Raw genomic sequence first — 20,587 nt, 5'->3', positions numbered from 1 at the left:
TTATATGTTTTTATTGTAAACTGTATTGATCCATGCATAGGAAAATGTGGTATAGTAAGCATTATTAAAACATTCATAGGTGCACTACCTGCTTAATTTGAGGTGGTGCCTAGTTACAGAATTGCCACCTCAGTGTAGCTTTTTAATATGCTAAATAGTTTTAGCAGGAGAAAAAATATCCGTTACTGAGATATAACCTCTGATCCTGTTAATTCTCATCATCAGAGTCTGCAGTGGATTAGAACAATGCTATAATTCCAGCATTTAACAACATGCAGAAATGAAAAGAGGAGAAAGAAGGCTTATCATGCAATACCTTTTCAATAAAGTTAATAATTTATGATCAGCTCTTTACAGTGAATTACAGTAAATCTTGATTATCTGACATAAATGGGACAGAGCCGTTGTCAGATAAGTGAATAGTCGGATAATACTGAAAACAATGGTAACCCCTTAAAAATGAATGTTATACATACTTTATGCACAAAGAACAGGGTAACTGTATTTAAAATACAAAAGCACGGTCTCAGGTTATAAAAGCACAGTCTCGGGTCAAATAGTGCTGCCTTTGCAACACGATGTCACTAGTGAGGAGAGGGATTGGGGGGGGGGGCTGTCAGATGTGCTGAATGGTCAGATTAGCTAAGGTCGGATAATCAAGACTGTAGTATACTTGGTTAATACAAAATGTACAGTAGTTACTACATTTCTTTGAAGGGGTGAACAAACATGTGGATAAAGGTGAGCCGGTTGATATTGTGTATCTGGATTTTCAGAAGACGTTTGACAAAGTACCACATGAAAGACTCCAGAGGAAACTGGAGAGTCATGGGATTGGAGGTGGTGTTCTATTGTGGATTAAAAACTGGTTAAAAGATAGAACACAGAGAGTAGGGTTAAATGGTCAGTATTCTCAATGGAGAAGGGTAATTAGTGGGGTTCCCCAGGGGTCTGTGCTGGGACCGCTGCTTTTTAACATATTTATAAATGACCTAGAGATGGGAGTAACTAGAGAGGCAATTAAATTTGATGATGACACAAAGTTATTCAAAGTCGTTAAATCGCGGGAGGATTGTGAAAAATTACAAGAGGACCTTACGAGACTGGGTGTCTAAATGGCAGATGACATTTAATGTGAGCAAGTTCAAAGTGATGCATATGGGAAAGAGGAACCCGAATTATAGCTACGTCATGCAAGGTTCCACGTTAGGAGTCACGGACCAAGAAAGGGATCTAGGTGTCGTCGTTGATGATACGTTGAAACCTTCTGCTCAGTGTGTGGTGGTGGTGGCTAAGAAAGCAAATAGAATGTTAGGTATTATTAGGAAAGAAATGGAAAACAAAAATGAGGATGTTTTAATGCCTTTATATCGCTCCATGATGTGACCATACCTCGAATATTGTGTTCAATTCTGGTCGCCGCATCTCAAAAAAGATATAGTGGAATTAGAAAAGGTGCAGAGAAAGGCGACGAAAATGATAAAGGAGATGGGACGACTTCCCTATGAGGAAAGGCTAAAGCGGCTAGGGCTCTTCAGCTTGGAGAAAAGGCGGCAGAGGGGAGATATGATAGAAGTCTATAAAATAATGAGTGGAGTTGAACGGGTAGGTGTGAAGCGTCTGTTTACGCTTTCCAAAAATACTAGGACTAAGGGGCATGCGATGAAGCTACAATATAGTAAATTTAAAATGAATCGGAGAAAATGTTTCTTCACTCAACGTGTAATTAAACTCTGGAATTCGTTGCCAGAGAATGTGGTAAAAGCGGTTAGCTTAGCGGGGTTTAAAAAAGGTTTGGATGGCTTCCTAAAGGAAAAGTCCATAGACCATTATTAAATGGACTTGGGGAAAATCCACTATTTCTGGCATTTGTTACCTGGATTGGTCACTGTTGGAAACAGGATGCTAGGCTTGATGGACCTTTGGTCTTTCCCAGTATGGCAATACTTATGTACTTATGTAGTGTCTGGAAGTAAAGAATATGTTCTGGCCTCAGCTCGCTAAGATTTTAGCAGAGACAGCTGAACTCACAGTAGAAAAGATTTATCAAATGTTTTATGACCAAAATATGAATTTGGATTTGATCCCACGACATTATCCCTCAGATTCTATAAATTTGTGCAGGCAAATTTGCATATGCAAGTTATAGGATAAGGGCAGTTACATGCAGAATTTAATTTAATTATTGGCTGTTAATTGGAAGTTAATTGGGCATTTACACCACATTTTCATTGATGCTAATAGACACGCCTACATTTATGCGTGAGCCCTGTGCTTAAGCGCTATTCTATAAACCAGTGCTAACTTTAGGTGCAGCTTATAGAATAACACTTAAGCATTATTTTAGGCACAATTTATAGAATTCACCCATTAGCATGCATTTTCCCAGTGCCTACATTTTGGCACTCTTTCTTGAATCTACCCTTGTAAGTGCAAGGTGTGTATTAGAAAATGTCAAGCAAAATTAACTTGAAAATAGAGAACAGACATACTATATAAAGGAAAAGCAAAAAAATGTAAGCATTAAGGAAAAAACAAATCCAACTTTTAGTCCACAGTAAGAAAATTAGGAGGAACTACAGGAAAACTCATAAGATAAATATATATCAAAGAAAAATCATATTTAACAAGAGTGACAATAGACTACAAAACCCTGTAGTCGGTACAAGCATAATTATGGGGGTCTAACCAAAAACCCTGATTCCCTAGCCACCAAGAAGTTTAACAGTTGCTTCGACTCAAAGAAAAGAACATTTTACCAGAATGGTTATACAACATTTTGCAGGAAATTTCAAAATAAAGGTAGCACCTAACGCAAAGACTCTTGACCTCTAATGTTAGAAAATTTTCAATATTTTCCCTGAGTGCCGACAGCAGGGAGCACAGATCACTGCATCTAGGAATGCACGCTGATCCTTTGAAGTACACCTCAATTTGTCTTTATTGTACACATATGAGACAGTATGAGGGATTCAGGAATGTGTGCGCCAGTATGAGAAAGTACAGTCTGTATAAAGCTGAATACATCTCGGTACCCTACATAAAATATCTCTCTGGGCAGATGCTTCTGCACTTCTTAAACAATGTTGTTCAGACTCAAGAGCAACTGATTTAAGACAGAGTATTTCACTTATAGTATTGCAAGAAATATACATTTTTTAAAGGTTCTATATTTAAATCTACTATTGTCTTCTCTTACCTGTCCCTTGCTGAGCAAAAGAAAGCTATCATGGGGAGCCATCAGCAAAGGATGAAAAGGCAGAAATGAACAGCCAAATTAGCGTGCACAACATAACTGATTAACAAGCCAATCAGCACCAATAATTGATACTTAACCAATTAGTGGCACTAATTGGCTTTAATTAGAATTTACATATACAACTTTCTAGGCGTATTCTATAAAGCGGTGCATGTAAATTCTCATATGCGCAGTCGAGGAGGGGGCATAGTTATGGGCGTGGAATGACTGAGTTGTGGGCATTTCAAAAATTTTATGTGCACTATTATGGAATACACCCAATCTACACCTAACTTATGTGCAGGTATTTAGGCCTGGTTTTAGGTGGCCTAAATGGGTGGGCCTAAATTTTAGTCGCAAGAACGGGATGTGGGCAAATTTTATAAAGTACTTTAGTCATAGTTTATAGAATCACGCTAACTGTGTGCTGCTGCGGCTAGGAAACCAAAAGAATGTTGGTATCATTAGGAAAGGGATTGAAAACAAAAATAAGGATGTTATTCTACCATTGTATCGCTCCATGGTGCGACCGCACCTCGAGTATTGTGTTCAATTCTGGTCGCCGCACCTCAAAAAAGACATAGAGGCATATTTTCAAAGCACTTAGCCTTCCAAAGTTCCATAGGAACCTATGAAAATATGCCTCATAGTGGAATTGGAAAAGGTGCAGAGAAGGGCGACAAAGATGATACAGGGGATGGGACGACTTCCCTATCAGGATAGGCTGAAGAGGCTGGGGCTCTTCAGCTTGGAGAAAAGGCGGCTGAAGGGAGATATGATAGAGGTCTATAAGTTAATGAGTGGAATGGAACGGGTCGATGTGGAGCGTCTGTTTACGCTTTCCAAAAATACTAGGAAAAGGGGGCATGCGATGAAGCTGCAGTGTGGTAAATTTAAAACGAATCGGAGGAAATGTTTCTTCACTCAACGCGTAGTTAAACTCTGGAATTCGCTGCTGGAAAAAGGTGGTTAAGGCAGTTAACTTAACGGACTTCAAAAAAGGGTTGGACGGCTTCCTGGAGTAAAAAGCCATAGAATGTTATTGAATGGACAAGGGAATAATACAGTATTTCTAGGATAGGTGGGACAAATTGCTTGTTCTTTTGGCCACTGGCAGTGACGGGGTGCTGGGCTCAATGGACCCTTGGTCTGTGCCAGCATGGCGATACTTATGTGGTTTTTTCGGTGCCAATTTTTAAGATGCTATTAATAGAATTTGACCCTTTGTCTCTGCTATTTCTACCAGTGGCTAAGAAGAAAGAAAATAATGTATTTACTTTTGAAGTTAGGGAGGAGAATTTTCAAAACCATTATGCAAATGACTTGCGATTTAGCTGTGTCAAGTCATCTGTATGAAAAACTACCCTCCCTCACTGCCGCTAATAGTGCTTTTTACTTACTTTAGCACAGGCATTTCTGGGGCTTTGTTTACATCAGGCGAGGGGAAATCACACACCAAGGTGTGTGGGCAGGTGCTAATGTCAGGGGGGCACTCTGTATTCTCATCAAGTTTCAAAGTGAAAGTATGTGGGTGCTTCTGTTTCCATGTCTTTGGGTAAAAAAAAATAATACCCTTAAGCTGTGATTGTGTAGATAACTTGAAAATTGCTCACTATGCTGTTGACGTCTGCATGTACGTCTGGGACCATTTTAGACTCTCTTCCCGTTCCCCCCCCCTTTTTTTCTTCTCACCCTGTTCCTTCTATCCTCTGGTCTGGCGCTAGCCTAATCAGTACATTGTAAGCCACTTTGAGCCTGCTAACATGTGGGAAAAATGTGGGATATAAATGTGCTAAAATAAATAAATCAATAAATAAATGGGGCTGAGGCAAATTCTCTCCTGTAATTCCCTGTGTCGGGAGTGGGTCTTGTCTTCCCCTGCAACCTATTGGATGGCTAAGGAACAATGACCAATGGGCTGAGTTGGAGAAGGCAGCAACAGCTGTGTAGGATAGACAGGTTTCCTGCCTTCCGTGTGCCTTGTGGGTGGGGAGGGGACGGCGAAGGTGCTGATAGAGGTACTTGGAAAGAAATGTGAAAGGGTAAGAGGAGCTGAAAAGGGAACAGGGGAAGGAAAGAAAAGCTTAGCCTCGATGCTCAAAACTCCAGCATTGTTCTGAATAGCGCTATACTGCCAGAACAGCGCAGAAAAAACAATGCCCTAATGCTCAAGGCTAATGAGATGCAAATGTAGCCATGCTTATACGTTGAGCATTAGGGAGTTTGGCGGGAGGATTGGTGCTTGGCACATACACCGAAGAGTTCAGCGTTAAGCTCAGCTCCTTTGCACACACGCTTGTAAAACCCAAAACCTGAAGCATACATTGGCGCCTTTCTGTGGCCTAAATATATGCATTTTAAAACATTTCAGCTTGGACGCTTATATTTAGATGTATGAAACAGACGCCATGTGTGCTTTCACTGGGCATTTTAAAGTTTTTTTTTTGTTAGCATGGACACTTTAAATTTAGACGCAGGAAAGAGATGCCAATGGGTGGGGTCTGCTGTTTCTCACGACCAGCACTTAAGGGCTTGTATGGACTTCCTTCTGTTTCCAAGAGCAATTAAAACTGGCAGAATCATGAGAAAAGAACGAGGATCATGGGCAATCCTCTTTCAACACCCTAGCGCCTGCTCCAACCTTATACAGTGGTATGGCAGTTTTGTTTCGAGTGCTCTTTTCTGAGCATTTGGGAGGAATGCAGAACAACCTCATGAGCTTGATTACATGTGCAAGCTATCTGCGTGAAGGCATGGGGGGCTCGTTGTTTTCTGCACAGGTAAATGTGGGGGGTACTATGGTTCTAATGTCCTCTAGCGTCCACATTTACTTTTAAGCGTCAGACTTCAGAGAGGGGCAGAAGACCTATGAAGTAGGTGTCAGGAGTGGTCGAGACAGGTGCTGAAAGAGGGTCTGGGAAAAAGGAGAGGCTAGCTGTAAAAGGGATACTGGCTAGAAGATATAATATTTCCATAAGGTTTTGAGTGAAGGAATCTTGTCGGAACTGAAGGAAAGTGAATGAAGAGAGCCAACTGTGGGATTATGGGAGGGGGAAAAGAGTAGATATAGGCTATTGAGGGCTGGAAGAGGAGGATGGGGTGTGAGAGGAAGAACAGAGCTGAGAGAAGAGAAGGAAATGCAAGCCCGCAGAAGAGAGGAGGGTGAAGGTTTGGTTGAAGAACGAGAAGTTGAAAGAGATAAAGAGAACTGGAGGCAAGCTGTGCAGTACTCAGAGGAGGGGGCTGACAAGGAAATAAGCTAAGATAAGGATTGCGAGAAAAACAAATCATGGTTTTAGCATAAAGGCATGAACAGGTGAGGCAGACGAGGTGATACTTGGATGAGGTAAGAGAAGGCAACAAGCTGTGGAGAGATAGCATGCATAGAGAACGAGATACTCACATGAGGAAAATTGAAAGAATGGGAAATATATATATACATATTTTCATGTTCTTTTAATTGTATATTATAATTCTGTTCTACTAATTATATATATAACAGCCAGAGAGGAAACAAAGAAAATGCAAAAGGCAAGAAGAAAAAAAAGGATAGATTCAAATGACTGAAGCAAACATTTGAAAACTGTGGGCCCCATTCAGAAAGGCCCCCTACAGAAAGATTTTATACAGTTGACTGTATTTGCCTGAAAAGTCCTTAAATCAATCACCAGCCCTTTGGATAGAATCATATAGGTGATTCAATTTCCAATAAAGGTAGGATATAGGATGGAAAAAAAATAAGACATTTGCATGCCAAAGCTGAAAACTATAATAAAGAAAATGGCTCTACGCAATGAAAAAATTATGTGAAAATCTTCAGTCTAGCCTCACCAATTTGCCACATTTTTTAAAGGCATGAATAAATATATAGATAAATGTGAGCCAGTTGATGTAGAGGGGCATTTTCGATATGATGTCTAAGTCTAATTTTGGATGTTTGACTCAAAATGTCCAGAATCTGAATAGCAAATATAGCCATTTTTGAACCAGTAAACGTCTAATTTTTTAAATGGCTACTTGCTAGATGTTTTTGTGTTCTGTGCATTTATCTTTTTGGTCCATTAAAAAAAGACAAAAGTCTAAACGAAAATGCACAAAATCAAGCCACTGGAATGTAGGAAGAGCCAGCATTCTTAATAGACTGGCCACACAGACATCCCACCAGAACAATGGGGCACTGCAGTGGACTTTACCTAAAAGCTCCCAGGTACACATCTCATGGTTGCTCCCTTACATTGTATAGTGATCCCTCCAAAACCTACCATTTCTTAGCTATTCACAGAACTGAGACTATCACTAAAGTCAAGCAAGGCGGGAAGCATGTTCAGGTATCTGATTGGTTCTAGTATTTAGCTGACAAGCTACAGAGAGCACGATAGGTCACATAGGCTACGGAGCAGAACACAGCAAGTGGGTCTTTTACTAAGGCACACTCACGTTCTTGCGTGCACTAAATTTGGGCATGCGTTAAATGTTAGAAATGCCAGTAGGAATACATTCAAACAAAGAGGAAAATGGGAATGTGAGCCAGGATTTCCAAAGACAGGACCACAGAAGTGATGAAGTGAAGCAATATTTATTGAAAATCAAATGACTCAGTCATTTTGATTTTCAATAAATATTGCTTCACTTCGTCACTTCTGTGGTCCTGTCTTTGGAAATCCTGGTTCTCATTCCCACTTTTCTCTTTGTTTGAGTTTCTCCATGGGATTTCTTGAGCTCTCCACTCACGTGGATTCTCTTTGGAGTAGGAATGCATTGGCATCTCCAACGTTTAGCGCGCACCAAAAACGTGAGCGCGCTTTAGTAAAAGGTAAGAGACCCCCCCCCCCCCAAGTGTGTTTGCAGTATTCTGTGGACACAGAGAATCCACAGTTACAAGATGTTAGTTTCTACATTAAGAGTTACCACCGAAGGAAAGGATTTAGCTGTTATTGTGGACATTGATATCTTCTGCTCAGTGTGTACTTGAGGCTCTTCAGCCTGGAGAAGAAACAACTGAAGGGCAATATAATAGAGGTCTATACAATTCTGAACTGAGTGGAATGGGTAAACATGAACTGATTGTTTACTCTTTCAAAAAGTACATAGACTAGGGGATACTCCATGAAAGTTATATAGTACCACATTTAAAAACAAATAGGAGAAAATATTTTCACTCAGTGTATAGTTAAGCTCTGGAACTCTTTGCTGGAGCAAATGGTAAAAGCAGTTAATGTGTCTGGGTTTAAAAAAAGGTGTAGATAAATTCCTGGAGGAAAAGTTCATAAACCATTATTAAGGAATCCTGGAGAAACCCATTGCTTATTCCTGGGGTTAAGCACTAGGAAATCTTGCTACCTTTTGGGACTGGCCACTATTGGAAACAGGATACTAGGCTGGCCCAGTGGGGCAGCTCTTATGTTCTTATATTCTTAAACAAGCCAATGAGACCATTAAAACGGGCAAGAAAGCGGTCAGAGCCCTGCCGAGTCCAGCCAAGCCCCTGCCCAGGAAAGCTGCCCCGGGGGATGGTGACAGAGGAAAGCGCCCGGGTCACAGCAGCGGCAGCAGCAGCTCATCGGACCTGTTGGATTGCGCCTCGGAGCTGCTGTCGGACGATCCCCGCCCGGTGCTCGCCGGTCACCCATAGCTCTGTTCCTGCCTCCTCTAACAACATCGGAAGAGATTTGTGACATGCCACGCATGCGCAGAACAGCTGTGCTGTTCTGCGCAAGCACGGCACATCGGTCACTCTTCATTTATATAGTAGGATAATACAGAAAATGTTACCATTACTAGACAGAAAATGTTACCATTACTAGCCATCAAAAGGGAATCATTGTGGCCTCGAGGTAAAATTGAACTGTCACAGAGTATTACACGAGTCCCATCAATGCATTACAAGCACTCAAGAAAACAGAAAAAAAAAGCAAACAAAATAAAAACAAAATAAAACTAAGAGAGATCAGAATTAAAAGCCCCACAGCTAAACCCCTAACCATCATCCCTGCTAATCATCTTCTCCTCCAACTATCAATCTTGCAAATAATCAGTTTGCATCCCTACCTCATCAACAGACAACTTCATCAAATGTAACAACATTTTATTCAGTAAACCACATTGAAACAATGCAAATTGGAAAATGTGGGTTATAAATGCCTTTATAAAGAAAGAAAGAAAGAAGTCACTAACCTTCCAGCTTTGGTAATGATCATTTCTGTGCCAGCTTCATGAAATTTCTTCCACAGTTCTTTCTCATGGAGATATACTTTGATGTTTTCTATTGTCTAAACAGAAATAAATTGGAAAAATAGGGTTAGACCTTTTTTTTTCACCCTAGACAGCAGAACACTTCAGACTTTGGATTCCATAAACTTTTTTTTTTCCATAACAGTAAAATAAATATTCTTTGTGATGACTTTGTTCTGGACATATTTTTGGGGACACCTTGTAAATCATATCTAACTTGTCAATAAGCTAATTCTAGAGTTAAATCTAAAGAAAGCCCACAATTTACAAAATTGAATGAAGCTTTCATGACGGAGCTCAAGAGCCCCGCCCTCCTTACCCACCCCCAAAAGTCTTCATACAAGATTTTTATATATATTCTTTATCTTCAAATTATATAAGAGGCAGGGAAGATTTAGACCAGGGGTGTGCAGACCAGACTTAGAGGCCTTTTTACTAAGTTGTACTAAAAGGGGCCGTGTGCTATGATTAGCGTGTGGATTTCCCCATTCACTGAGGCCACTTTTAGCACAGTTGTAAAACGGCTGCCTTTCCATTTTTTCTATTAATGGCCAGGTGCTATTTCCAAATTAACGTGTGAGCCCTTACCAACACTTATTTAGTAGACAGCAACAGGGGTGGACTGACAGTGGTCAGGGCCCCTACTACTACTATTTATCATTTCTATAGCGCTACAACGCATACACAGCGCTGTACACCAGACACAAAAAGACAGTCCCTGCTCAAAGAGCTTACAATCTAGATAAGACAGGCAAACAGACAGGACAATTAAGGTTAAAGGAATAAAGAGGTGAGGATAAAAGGACAGGGCAAGTGAGTAGGGGTTAGGAGTCAAAAGCAGTGGTAAAGAGGTGGGCTTTAAGTTTGGACTTGAAAACGGCCAAAGACGGGGCTAGACGCACAGGCTCGGGAAGTCTATTCCAGGCATGAGCTGCAGCAAGACAAAAGGAACGGAGTCTAGAATTAGCAGTAGAGGAGAAGGGGACGGATAAGAGAGATTTATCTACAGAACGGAGTACCTGAAAGGGGGGCGTAGGGAGAGACAAGAGTGGAGCGGCAGAGTGAATACACTTATAGGTCAATAAGAGAGAGGCAATAAAGGTTATTGGGGCCCCCTGGCCACTGCCTGCTACCCCACTGCTGCACTGCCGCCCATCTCCTGCACCACTGCTGCCCTCCTTGGTCCTACCTTGAAGGGCCTAGTGGTCTGGTGGCTTCTTCGGGGGCAGGAAAGAACCCCACTCTTTCCTGTCCACTATTACTGTGCCCAGTGGCTGTGTTTTTCAAAATGACTGCTGAGACTTACCACGGTAGTCTTCCGGGTCTTGGCTGCCATTTTGAAAACACAGCGGTGCCGGCTTGTCGTCATGCGGAGTAGGGGCAGCGGGCAGGAAAGAGTGGGGCCTCGTGGGCATGGTGGAGCATGTAAGGACAACTTAAGGGCTATTCAGCTTTGGATAGCAGACAGCTTTCACTCATTTAATTTTCAGTTACTGTGACTATGTTCCTTGCTTGGGTAAAACATTTGTCATATTTAGGTTTTATTATGTTTTACAATAATCAAAGCTGAAGCCATGTTCTAATATCAATATTGGGAATGTTGATGTCATTCTTTATCCTCTTGTATTTTTTTGCTATAGAGAATATACTAATTTGTTCAAGAGGCTGGGCATAATAACATGTAAAATAAGTGTGGTTATGCCATGTTAGAAGCCTGGTGTTGGGTTCAGTTAATTAAGAAATAAATTAATGAGTGGGAGTAAGTTCAAGTTCATTAGTATCACTGGTGCAAATGTAGTCTCATATCCCCTTTTAATACAGACACAAACCTACGTACCAATTTGCTAGAAAAGCAATGAGGGTGTCTTAAGAAGTTTGGACCAAGGAATTGATGGTCTTGCTTCCATGAAAAAAAACAATACACACACCATAAGCAGGAAAAATGAGATTAAAAAATGTTTTTTAGTGGCTGAGAATACTTGAATGCTTCTTCTTTTAAAATAGCATGTTAGTGGTAAAATAATGTGTCTTAACATTGATAACTGTCCGTCTTAGTATGAAGAGATTCAGTCTCTGGTAGCCAGAGCTGATATTGGGATGTCATAATGCCTCATTCCACAAATGCCTAAGACCCAACCTAATCAGTGATGTATGGCTTGATTGCCCTATACTTGGCTTCTTTTATTACATATAGAAGTGATTTCCATTTCTAGAGACATTTCTCTTTTCTTTAATTATTTGATGTAAAATAACCTATCTTAATGGTAGCCACATGTTGATTACTTCCCCCACCCCCTCAGTGTATCAGTTCTTAGAAGCAAAACAAAAGCTTGTTCTTTCCTTGATGCTGTACACTGTGTATTGTGATTCTGGCAATTCATATTGAAGTGTTGCATGCGGGCACCCAAAGAGTTTGCTTTTAGCAGCTCTAAAACAGGTAAGGGGCAAACTGTATTTTTCCAGTCACAGGTATGAGAATTGGCAGGTGTGCTTTAAGGTAAATGACTCATCTGAAGCTCGTCCGTTAATGATGGGCTGAGCTAACCCCCATTTTTGGGGTGAGCTATGGCGGGCTCTGGCAGAGACCTTGTAGATGGCTCATGGGTTGGGCCTTTGCCCCAGAAGGCCTAGAGGAGGGTCACATGGGTAGCCCAACTGGGCAGTTTACTTTTGAATCTGGCCCAGCAGGAATTGTCCTCCAATGGGGACAATTCCCCTCGGGCTTAGGGGACAGAAACAGAGGGGCTATTAAAGGCTGCTCCCTCTGAGGACCAGGATCCTTCCTGCTTTTTGGAGGTGACTGACTTACCTACCCTCCCACCATTCTTTGGAGTGTTTGCTTGGGCGAGGTGATGCATTTGTTTGTCACAGCTGGGGGGTGGGAGGTACCCTAGCTAGAGTCTGTTCAAAAGGAGGTCCTTCTGGACAGGGTCTAAATGTTCACCAGAAGGTGAATATTGGGCCCAAGCCCTAAAACAGGCTTGGGGGTTCACATCTATAAGTTAGCCTTGCTGCTATGGTGGGAAATTGATTGTTTACTGCACTACAACTCCTTGCTGATAATGGCGGATAGTCCGATTATTGTTTTATAAATAAATAGCTTTGCACTTGTTTTTAGTAGCACGGGTTAAAGCTGTCACCAATAAACAAAGCTGTGGCCTGTTTTATACTATAAAGGTTTAGTCTTTATTATTTATAATTGATATAGTATGTGTTATGCCATTGTTTATATCTGGTTTAGAGAGGGAGAAAGGGGGGGGGGTGATTAGTCTCGTATTTCTCATCAGGAAAGCCTATAATCTGCACATCTAGCAGTGCCTGCACTTAAAAGGGGAGCATAAATGGCAGAGAACATGCGGAAACATTTTTTAATGCAACCATTTGTGGCAACGACAGTAAATTACTGTTTTTATGATAGTTCTCCAATGAACCATTGTGTAGCATATTTTGCAACCAAGGGCTTGGGGGTTGATTTTTTTTTTTTGTCCAACCCCTGTGAAAGGATTCCTCAGCCATATTAAGGCAGGAGTGTGGACTTTGAATTTTGTTATGGAAGTAGATATTTCATGAAGCTCCTTAATTGGGTTTTGAGGCTAAAAACATACATACCTCCTAGACAAAAATGCAGTGTTAGTCACAAGGAGCTCTGAAGTAAGGAATATTTTACATTATACCTGAAACATAATAAATTAAAGTTTTAAAATAAAAATGCTCTTTCCTTTTTAGCACTTTTATAAAACAATAATGTACTACTTCCTTTGTCTGTGTGCACATTATCACACAAGCCATTTTTCTCTGTTTCTATATTTCATTTAACCTAGATCAAACCAATGTTCAGGAGAGGTATCACTATATGCAAGCTCGAAAATAAAATATGTTTCAAAAAAAAAAAAATTTATGGAGCCTGTGTGAAATTGTATTTAGGGGAAAAGGTGCAAGCAAATTTTTCAGCTATCCTTTTGTTGTTTATCTGTGCTGTTGTGAATGGAGGAAGGTGAAGGGTTACAATTATTATCACACTTAGATCATGCTCTCTATATAGGAGAACAGAGACAGGGTGGAGGATAGGAGGGCTCCCTTCACCCAGGAGGACCTGTGGCCCTAATCACCAATTGATCTCTAAGCTGCGGTAAAAAGTGGCCTATTACCATAGGGAGTGTGGGAGCGTGTTTTTGGCACATGCTAGGCCATTTTTTACCACAGCTGGGAAAAAAGGCATTTTCAAGGGAGCAGTTAAAGGCTCTGTCTTAAAATAAAAGGCTATTTACTGCCTTAGCCCTAACCACCAGCCATTGATCTAGTGGTAAGGGTTAACATGCTACTTATGCGGTAATCATGAAGCGCATGCCAATGTGAGTCCAAAGAGAATCCACGTGTGTGGAGAACTAAAAAAAATCCCACAGAGTAGCTTAAGAAGAGAAGAGTGGGGGACAGAACCACGGTTTCCAGAGAACGGAACACAACCGATCTTGAATAAATCCAGTATTTATTAAAAATCCGAACAACTCAACACAACGTTGTGTTTCGGCCAAAGGGCCTGCATCAGGAGTCTGTGTGCAATTGTCAAAAAGGAAAATCTTAAGGACCACAGAGAAAACCAAAATGGTCTTTAAAAAACCGTTGTGTGTTAACGCTGCTTGATATAAAGACGTGGTGTCCTATACTATGCTGAAAAAAGAGGCACTTAGTTTTTATACTGCAGGAACCAGTGCATGCCAAATTCAGAATTACCACCGGGCACCCAGCGGTAGTCTTCATTTGGAACATGCTACCCACGCGTTAGCCCTACTGCTGCTTTGTTAAAGGCTCCCTGAGTACCCAACATGCAGGTTTGTGCACTTACTAGAACCAGTAGTGATACAGCCGAACACTTATTTTGTTCTGTGGTACAAAGACCAGGGATCACTAAATGAAATTACATGGAAATACTTTTAAAACAAAGAGGAGGAAATATATTTTCACTCAAAGAATAGTTAAGCTGTGGAACTCGCTACCAGAAGATGTGGTAACAGCGGTTAGCGCATCTGGGTTTTAAAATGTTCCTGGAGGAAAGGTCTATAGTCTGCTATTGCAATGGAAATTTATTTATTTGTTACATTTGTATCCCACATTTTCCCACCTATTTGCAGGTTCAACATGGCTTACATGGGACCGTGAAGGCGTACGCCAACACCGGCAGAGAAACAAATACAAAGTGGTGTTATAGTCTAATTAGGTTCATAGTTACAGAGACATTGGGAATAGTAGAGAAGAAGAGATATAGAGTGTTCATTACGAGCTTAGGTTACGTTGTGTTGCAGGATTTAGGTGCTTAAGTTGGGTCGGTAGGGTACATGGGGGAAGCCACTGCTTGCCCTGGGATTGGTAGCGTGGAATGCTGCTACTAATTGGGTTTCTGCCAAGTACTTGTGATCTGGATTGGCCACTGTTGGAAGTAGGATACTGGGCTAGATGGACTATTGTTCTGGCCCAGTATGGCTATTCTTATGTTCTTATGCTATATATCACCATTTCATAGCCAAGCAGTACTAGATAAAAGGTGTGAAATTTAGATATGGCACAATGGTGCAGGAGATGAAAACAATCACTCCTACAACTAAATTGTATTTATTTGGATGTATTAACCGCCTTTATGAAGAGAATCAACCAAGGTGGTGTATAGCAGGTACAGTTTAACATAAAAAAGCTACAATTTTGTTAACAACATAACAATAGTAAAATAACCAAGTATAAACATAAATACAATAAATGAGGTAAACTTGAAAACAGTAATTTGAAACCTAATAATAGAACTACTGTGAAACAGTATCAAAAATATACACATTTAACAGTACTGGAATTCAAATACCAGAGATATAATACAATGTTAGCATGCATTAGAACATTCAACAAACACAGATATGATGTTAATGATTTTCTAAAATACTGCTTACCAAACAGCTGAGGGACCAAGATGGGAGCAAGATTGGTGGTACAGAGGCAGTTGGGATAATTAGATGGTTAGCTAAACTCAAGGCAAATTCTTGCTATAGTTAAGCAAGAGCTAAGTTACAGTGTGTGTAGCAAGCTAGTCCAGGTGCAGTGTATAGTCAGTCACCCTATGTATTAAAAGCTTGGGAGAAGAGCCAGGCTTTCACCTGCTTTCTGAAGTAGAGGTAGTTATACGTAGCCCCTCTGGGAGTAAATTCCAGAGCGAGGGGGGGCTACTCCTGAGAAGGCTCGCTGGCAGATATCACATCATACAATTTCTTTTGATGAAGGTACAGATAGTGATGATCCTTGAGAGGACCTTAGAGGTCTCAAAATGTTTGCTATACAGTAGGACAGAAATACAGAAGGGAACTTTAATTGGGTTATGAGAGTCCTTTCCCCTCGAACAGTAATCATGGAATGCCGATACTGGTATCTTTTACGGTTATTACAACAGATACTGTATGGGATGCAGAATCCTTTAAAAAAATCTTTTTATTGAAAAAGTTTCTTAAATGTTTACAACATACAATTTAACAATATAACTGAACAGGAAAGCATCCATTGTACCTGGTGTGATAATTCACAGACTGGTTATTTAAAGTCCAGAAGAACTAAAAGGTAATAATAAAGGTATCAATAAAGGTGATCAGGGCACAACTATGAATCTAACATCGCCCAAGTTTTTAATGAAGATTGAGCCTCACATTTCACAAGACTTAGAAACAAAACACCCGTGCAAATCAGTAGTTTGATAAGAGAGAAATAATGACATCATATACCTGCTCTGAATCCTGGTTCTGGGAGCTGCTCAGTCCGGCTACTCCAAGGATGGGTGATCCTGCGGCGGACTCTGTGTGGCCAGTGGCTGGGGCTGCTGCTGCTGCAAAGCCTTCTTGGCTCTCAGAGGGACCCTTCTCCTGGAGCATTGCCTTTTTAAACAAAGAGACACTGTGTTATTTACCCTTTCAGAACCAAGGCAAACCAAAACACAAAAGGTAAATCAATATATATGCGTACATGTAACTATCTATAGAAACTGACCAGGAAGATCAATCTTGCTAAAATGTAGTAATGTCTTATATATACACATCTCAACTTGGAAACCATAAAACATTTAATAATCAGCATCAAAAAACAGGGTAAAAGTTTATCCTAGTGATATTACAACCCGAATGACTGTACTTAAACTTTTAATCCCATCCACTTGATCCTGGTGCTGTTATACCTTTAGAACACATCTCCCAATCTCCTCATGCACTTCCCTCTATCTTTCCTTACCATCCTTCCTTACCCTTCCCTATCTCTTTTCCTTTTGCTATCCCATCTTTGCTTGCCTCTATCTTCAACTCACATTTTCCCAAACCTCACAACTGTTTACTACAACTTGTAATATTCTCATCTAGACTTTGTAATTGTATTTACTATGTAAGCGGCATTGAGCCTGCAATGGGTGGGAAAGCGCGGGGTACAAATGTAATAACTAAATTACATTAGGTTACATTTCTGACTTGCATCCTGCTATCACCTCAAGAAGCCAGCACCATCTCTGGGAATTACACAAACCTTACCTAAAATGTCATTACCTTAAAAAATACTAATCTTCTTGTAAAATGAATTTATTAAATACATTTGTTTTGACTTTTTTTTTCTAAATACAAGATACTGTTGAGGAAATGAGTAAAATTTAGCAAGATATGTAGGTATTGTCTCATCACTCTCCAGATTGCTTTCTACACAATTTTCCCTCCCATGTATATAAGGAAAATCTTCTATAAAAATCGGGTCCCTGGAGCTCTAGTTAACTCCTGCTCTTATACTGCCTTTTAAAAAAGTTCATTGTTTGCCATTTGTACAGCCCCAGTGTATACAGCAAAACAGAATGGTAGAACCCCCCTTTTTTTTAATCAGTCCCCAGAAAAGAAGAAAGTTAAACTGTTTATGTTCATACATTGAAGCAAGATGAAAGCCGCTGAGATCCAAAGATGGAAACTCAGATTTACGTGAGCTTTTTAGATGGCCTGAACTTGGCCAACCTGTAGCTGGTTTCTTATTTTATGAGGCAGGCTGCTATTGTTTTCATTTCAGTCCTTCAGTATTTTGCAGATTAAAGCCATTTGATATCACTGTCCAGCTCAATGAATGGAAATCCCTTCCCAAATAAAACTCTCAGCATTGCTGTTAACAATTACATTAAAAAATATAAACCAGCCTCGCGCAGACCCTAAAACTCAGCCTTAGCAAGGCAGAACTGAGAAAGTAATAGAAAGCAGTTTTTACTAATAACCCCGGAAGTCGTCTAAAAAGGTTTAACATTTTAATTAAATGCAACACCTGCAGTTTATTCTCTACTGTTAAGTTTGTGGAAGCCTTTATTTTTTTTTCTCGGCGGGTTAATGCAAATTTTGTGACACTTCTATTGGCTACTCCAACACCAAAACATTGCGAGCCAATACACTGGACAGGAGAAGAGTTTATGATAGTTTGAGTCTGAGCAGTATGCCAAGTTTCTTGCTAGATGGATTCTGTTTCAGCAAGCGATGGGGATTAAGCGTTTGTTATGACGAAGCTGGATCAAGGGATGAAGCTGAGAGTTCGGTAGTGAACTTACCGATATTAATATATTTCCATTCAGGCAGATGGTAGTTTCATTATGTACACCTAAGCTGGTTTAGGAAAGATTTGCGCTAGTTTTGCGCCCGTGCAAATCGTTAGTAGAACAGGCACAAACCTTTAATAAACAGATATTTTTCTACAGTTTAGAATTATAGCATAGACTCCCTTCATTATTATGTTGTAACAGTTGCGGGAAGCTTATGTTGCTTTATTATAATAGCTCAAAATATCATGTTACTCCTTTCTGTGCTAAGTAAATACAATGGAATGTAGAAGTTACCGTTAAATCCAAAGGAAAAACTTTGACGTCTCACTTTTCTTCCCACGGCTTTATGCGTAGTGTTTGTAGACGTCTAAGTTAGACATTCCAAAAATATATCGATTAGAAGGAATCGTCTGCTTTTTTTTTTCTACAAACTCCACTGTTCTCGTTCTCAAAGTCTATTTCAAATGGGTCTTCCGATTTTCCAGCAAAATATGAAGCAATGTATCACCCTGGTCTCTATTTTTAACTATCATGTATGGTTCTAAATACCGAAATTACATTTACCTGTTCGCTCTACATGAAACTTTAAAGCTTTAGTGCACACTTAAAATGGATATTCTAAACACTGACGACCAATTTAATTTTCCTTTAAGAACCTTGATGGTCATTCTCCTTCCATTTTTAAACACTGTACGCTTACAGTTACAATAGAAGCATTTTTCAACAGGTTCTGCCCAAATCACCACTTTTTCAAAGAAGTATTATTTTCTAATATAACTAAAATGGATCTGTACTCCTAGTGGTTCTAAAAGAATCTTCGCTGATTCCATCCAAAATGAAATGAACATAGACATGATATACAATCGCTTTTTAGCGTTAAAACGCACTTAGGAAACTGCCAAATGCCACCTCAGTCACAGTGTGAACAAAAATACAGATGTCAGTTCTTGCATTGCTATTGTCTACGTGTGCCCCATTATTTTACAGATAAATCTTTTCTGATCTGGTCTATGGGGTAATTGTGGGTTGAGGTTTAGAAATCAGTGGCAGAACATAATTCACGCGCAATATTATCTTGGAAGAATTATATATCCTACCGTCTGGCCTGGCAGAATACTTGAGTATTCCGATTTTAAAGATAAACTAGATGGTATGAACATAGAGATTGTTCATTACAACAAAAATTAAGTGACCCATGATACGTTATCTCCTTAAGAACCATTTTGGACATGGTTTGGACGATTGCCACCTATAAGGAAGAGACCAGTGTAGGTCTGAAACTCCATAAGCTTTAGTTAAAAAAAAAATTAGACAGACCGTAAACGCAGTAAAATAGATTAAAAACCCGCTTCACAGGAAAGGTCTATGTTCACTGAAGATGTGGAAGAAAATAGCCCGAGCTGAAATTGCTTTACTTGATCTGGTCCACCAGGATTTCTCTAGTAGGTTTCAGTCCCCTGCCTCACCAAAGAGCAAAACAACTCCATTCCCACAGTGATTAAATGTTTAATGCTGGAGCACTTTAGCACATGAAATCTTTATAACATTTTTTTCTACTATTACGCCCCATGATTACAATTTACTATCGTGAATGTGGCAAAGTTCAGGCATCTTTCTTTTTCCAAGATTTTCTTTTGTAATTAAACGGAAACATACTGTATTTGGCTTCCATTTTTAAATGCCCCTCCGAAGTCTCACCAAGTATTCCGGTTTACAGCTCTATTTTATTCCAATATTACCCATCTTTCCACTTGATGAACCCATTTTAAACCGTGGGTAACACTGGAACAAAAATGCCTTCTATAAACAGGCTAAGTGCAAGCCCACTTAGATAATAGGGACTCGCTTTTAAACTTGGACAGAGACTGGGAAAAGCCAATAAAGATAAGGCGTGACAGTTATTCTGAGACTGCTGCTCATCAGCCCGACTTCTGTTAAAAATGTGCACAACAAGAGGGGAGCTGCTATTTACGCTTTAAATTGCACAACATTGAACTGGCATATCAATACGCCAATCCACTAATTTCAGTTTTATAGGTTGACCGAGTCACATCGTTTGTATAACTATTGCTTTTTTTTCCTTTTTAATAAAAAAATATATTACGGTCCGCTTTAATTTACAGTTGAAACTTCTGCACATGATCGTGATCTCTCCTGGATAAACAAAAATCACAGAACTGTTTCTATTTTGCTTAAGTATTTCAATTAACCTAAACGTGCCAGATTTATCAACTTCTCTCCATCCCCCCCCCCCCCCCCCAAAAAAAAGCCATTATTTATTACTGCACAAACTTTTAATAAACCAGCGCTATGCTGTTACTGCAGTGTATTTTTTCCGCATTTTAGATAGCATAGGAGCGTTTATTGAACAGCTTGGATTGTGTCTTTCTTCGGTATTGTAACAGTTGATTATAGAATATTGTGGGGAAAACATACGGTTATATGGTATTAATTGCACAGCTTTCACAAGTCCCCTCAGACAACACATGTAGGCATTGCAGGAAGTGTTCGTGTGTCTTTCACTTTTTCCTACGATGATATATAAT

The 20,587-nt window shown here is 40.0% G+C and overlaps 1 protein-coding gene across 3 annotated transcripts in view; it reads right to left on the bottom strand.

The window, feature by feature from the left end:
- Positions 1–20,587, bottom strand: part of TBX4 (T-box transcription factor 4) — an 89,577-nt gene that overhangs the window by 52,881 nt on the left and 16,109 nt on the right. For 2 of the 3 annotated variants that reach the window (XM_030186198.1, XM_030186197.1), the window contains exons 2-3: positions 16,222–16,371; positions 9,413–9,507 (exon numbers count right to left, since the gene is read on the bottom strand). In XM_030186198.1, coding sequence (XP_030042058.1) covers positions 9,413–9,507; positions 16,222–16,368 — 242 coding nt within the window. In that variant the 5' untranslated portion in view covers positions 16,369–16,371. Of the gene's footprint in view, positions 1–9,412; positions 9,508–16,221; positions 16,372–18,335; positions 18,381–20,587 lie in introns of those variants that run through there. The other variant, XM_030186199.1, reaches the window with a different exon arrangement.

The sequence above is a fragment of the Microcaecilia unicolor genome, chromosome 13 (genome assembly GCF_901765095.1).
Source record: "Microcaecilia unicolor chromosome 13, aMicUni1.1, whole genome shotgun sequence".
NCBI classification, from domain to species: Eukaryota; Metazoa; Chordata; class Amphibia; order Gymnophiona; family Siphonopidae; genus Microcaecilia; species Microcaecilia unicolor.
This window is presented reverse-complemented; position numbering and strand designations above follow the sequence as displayed.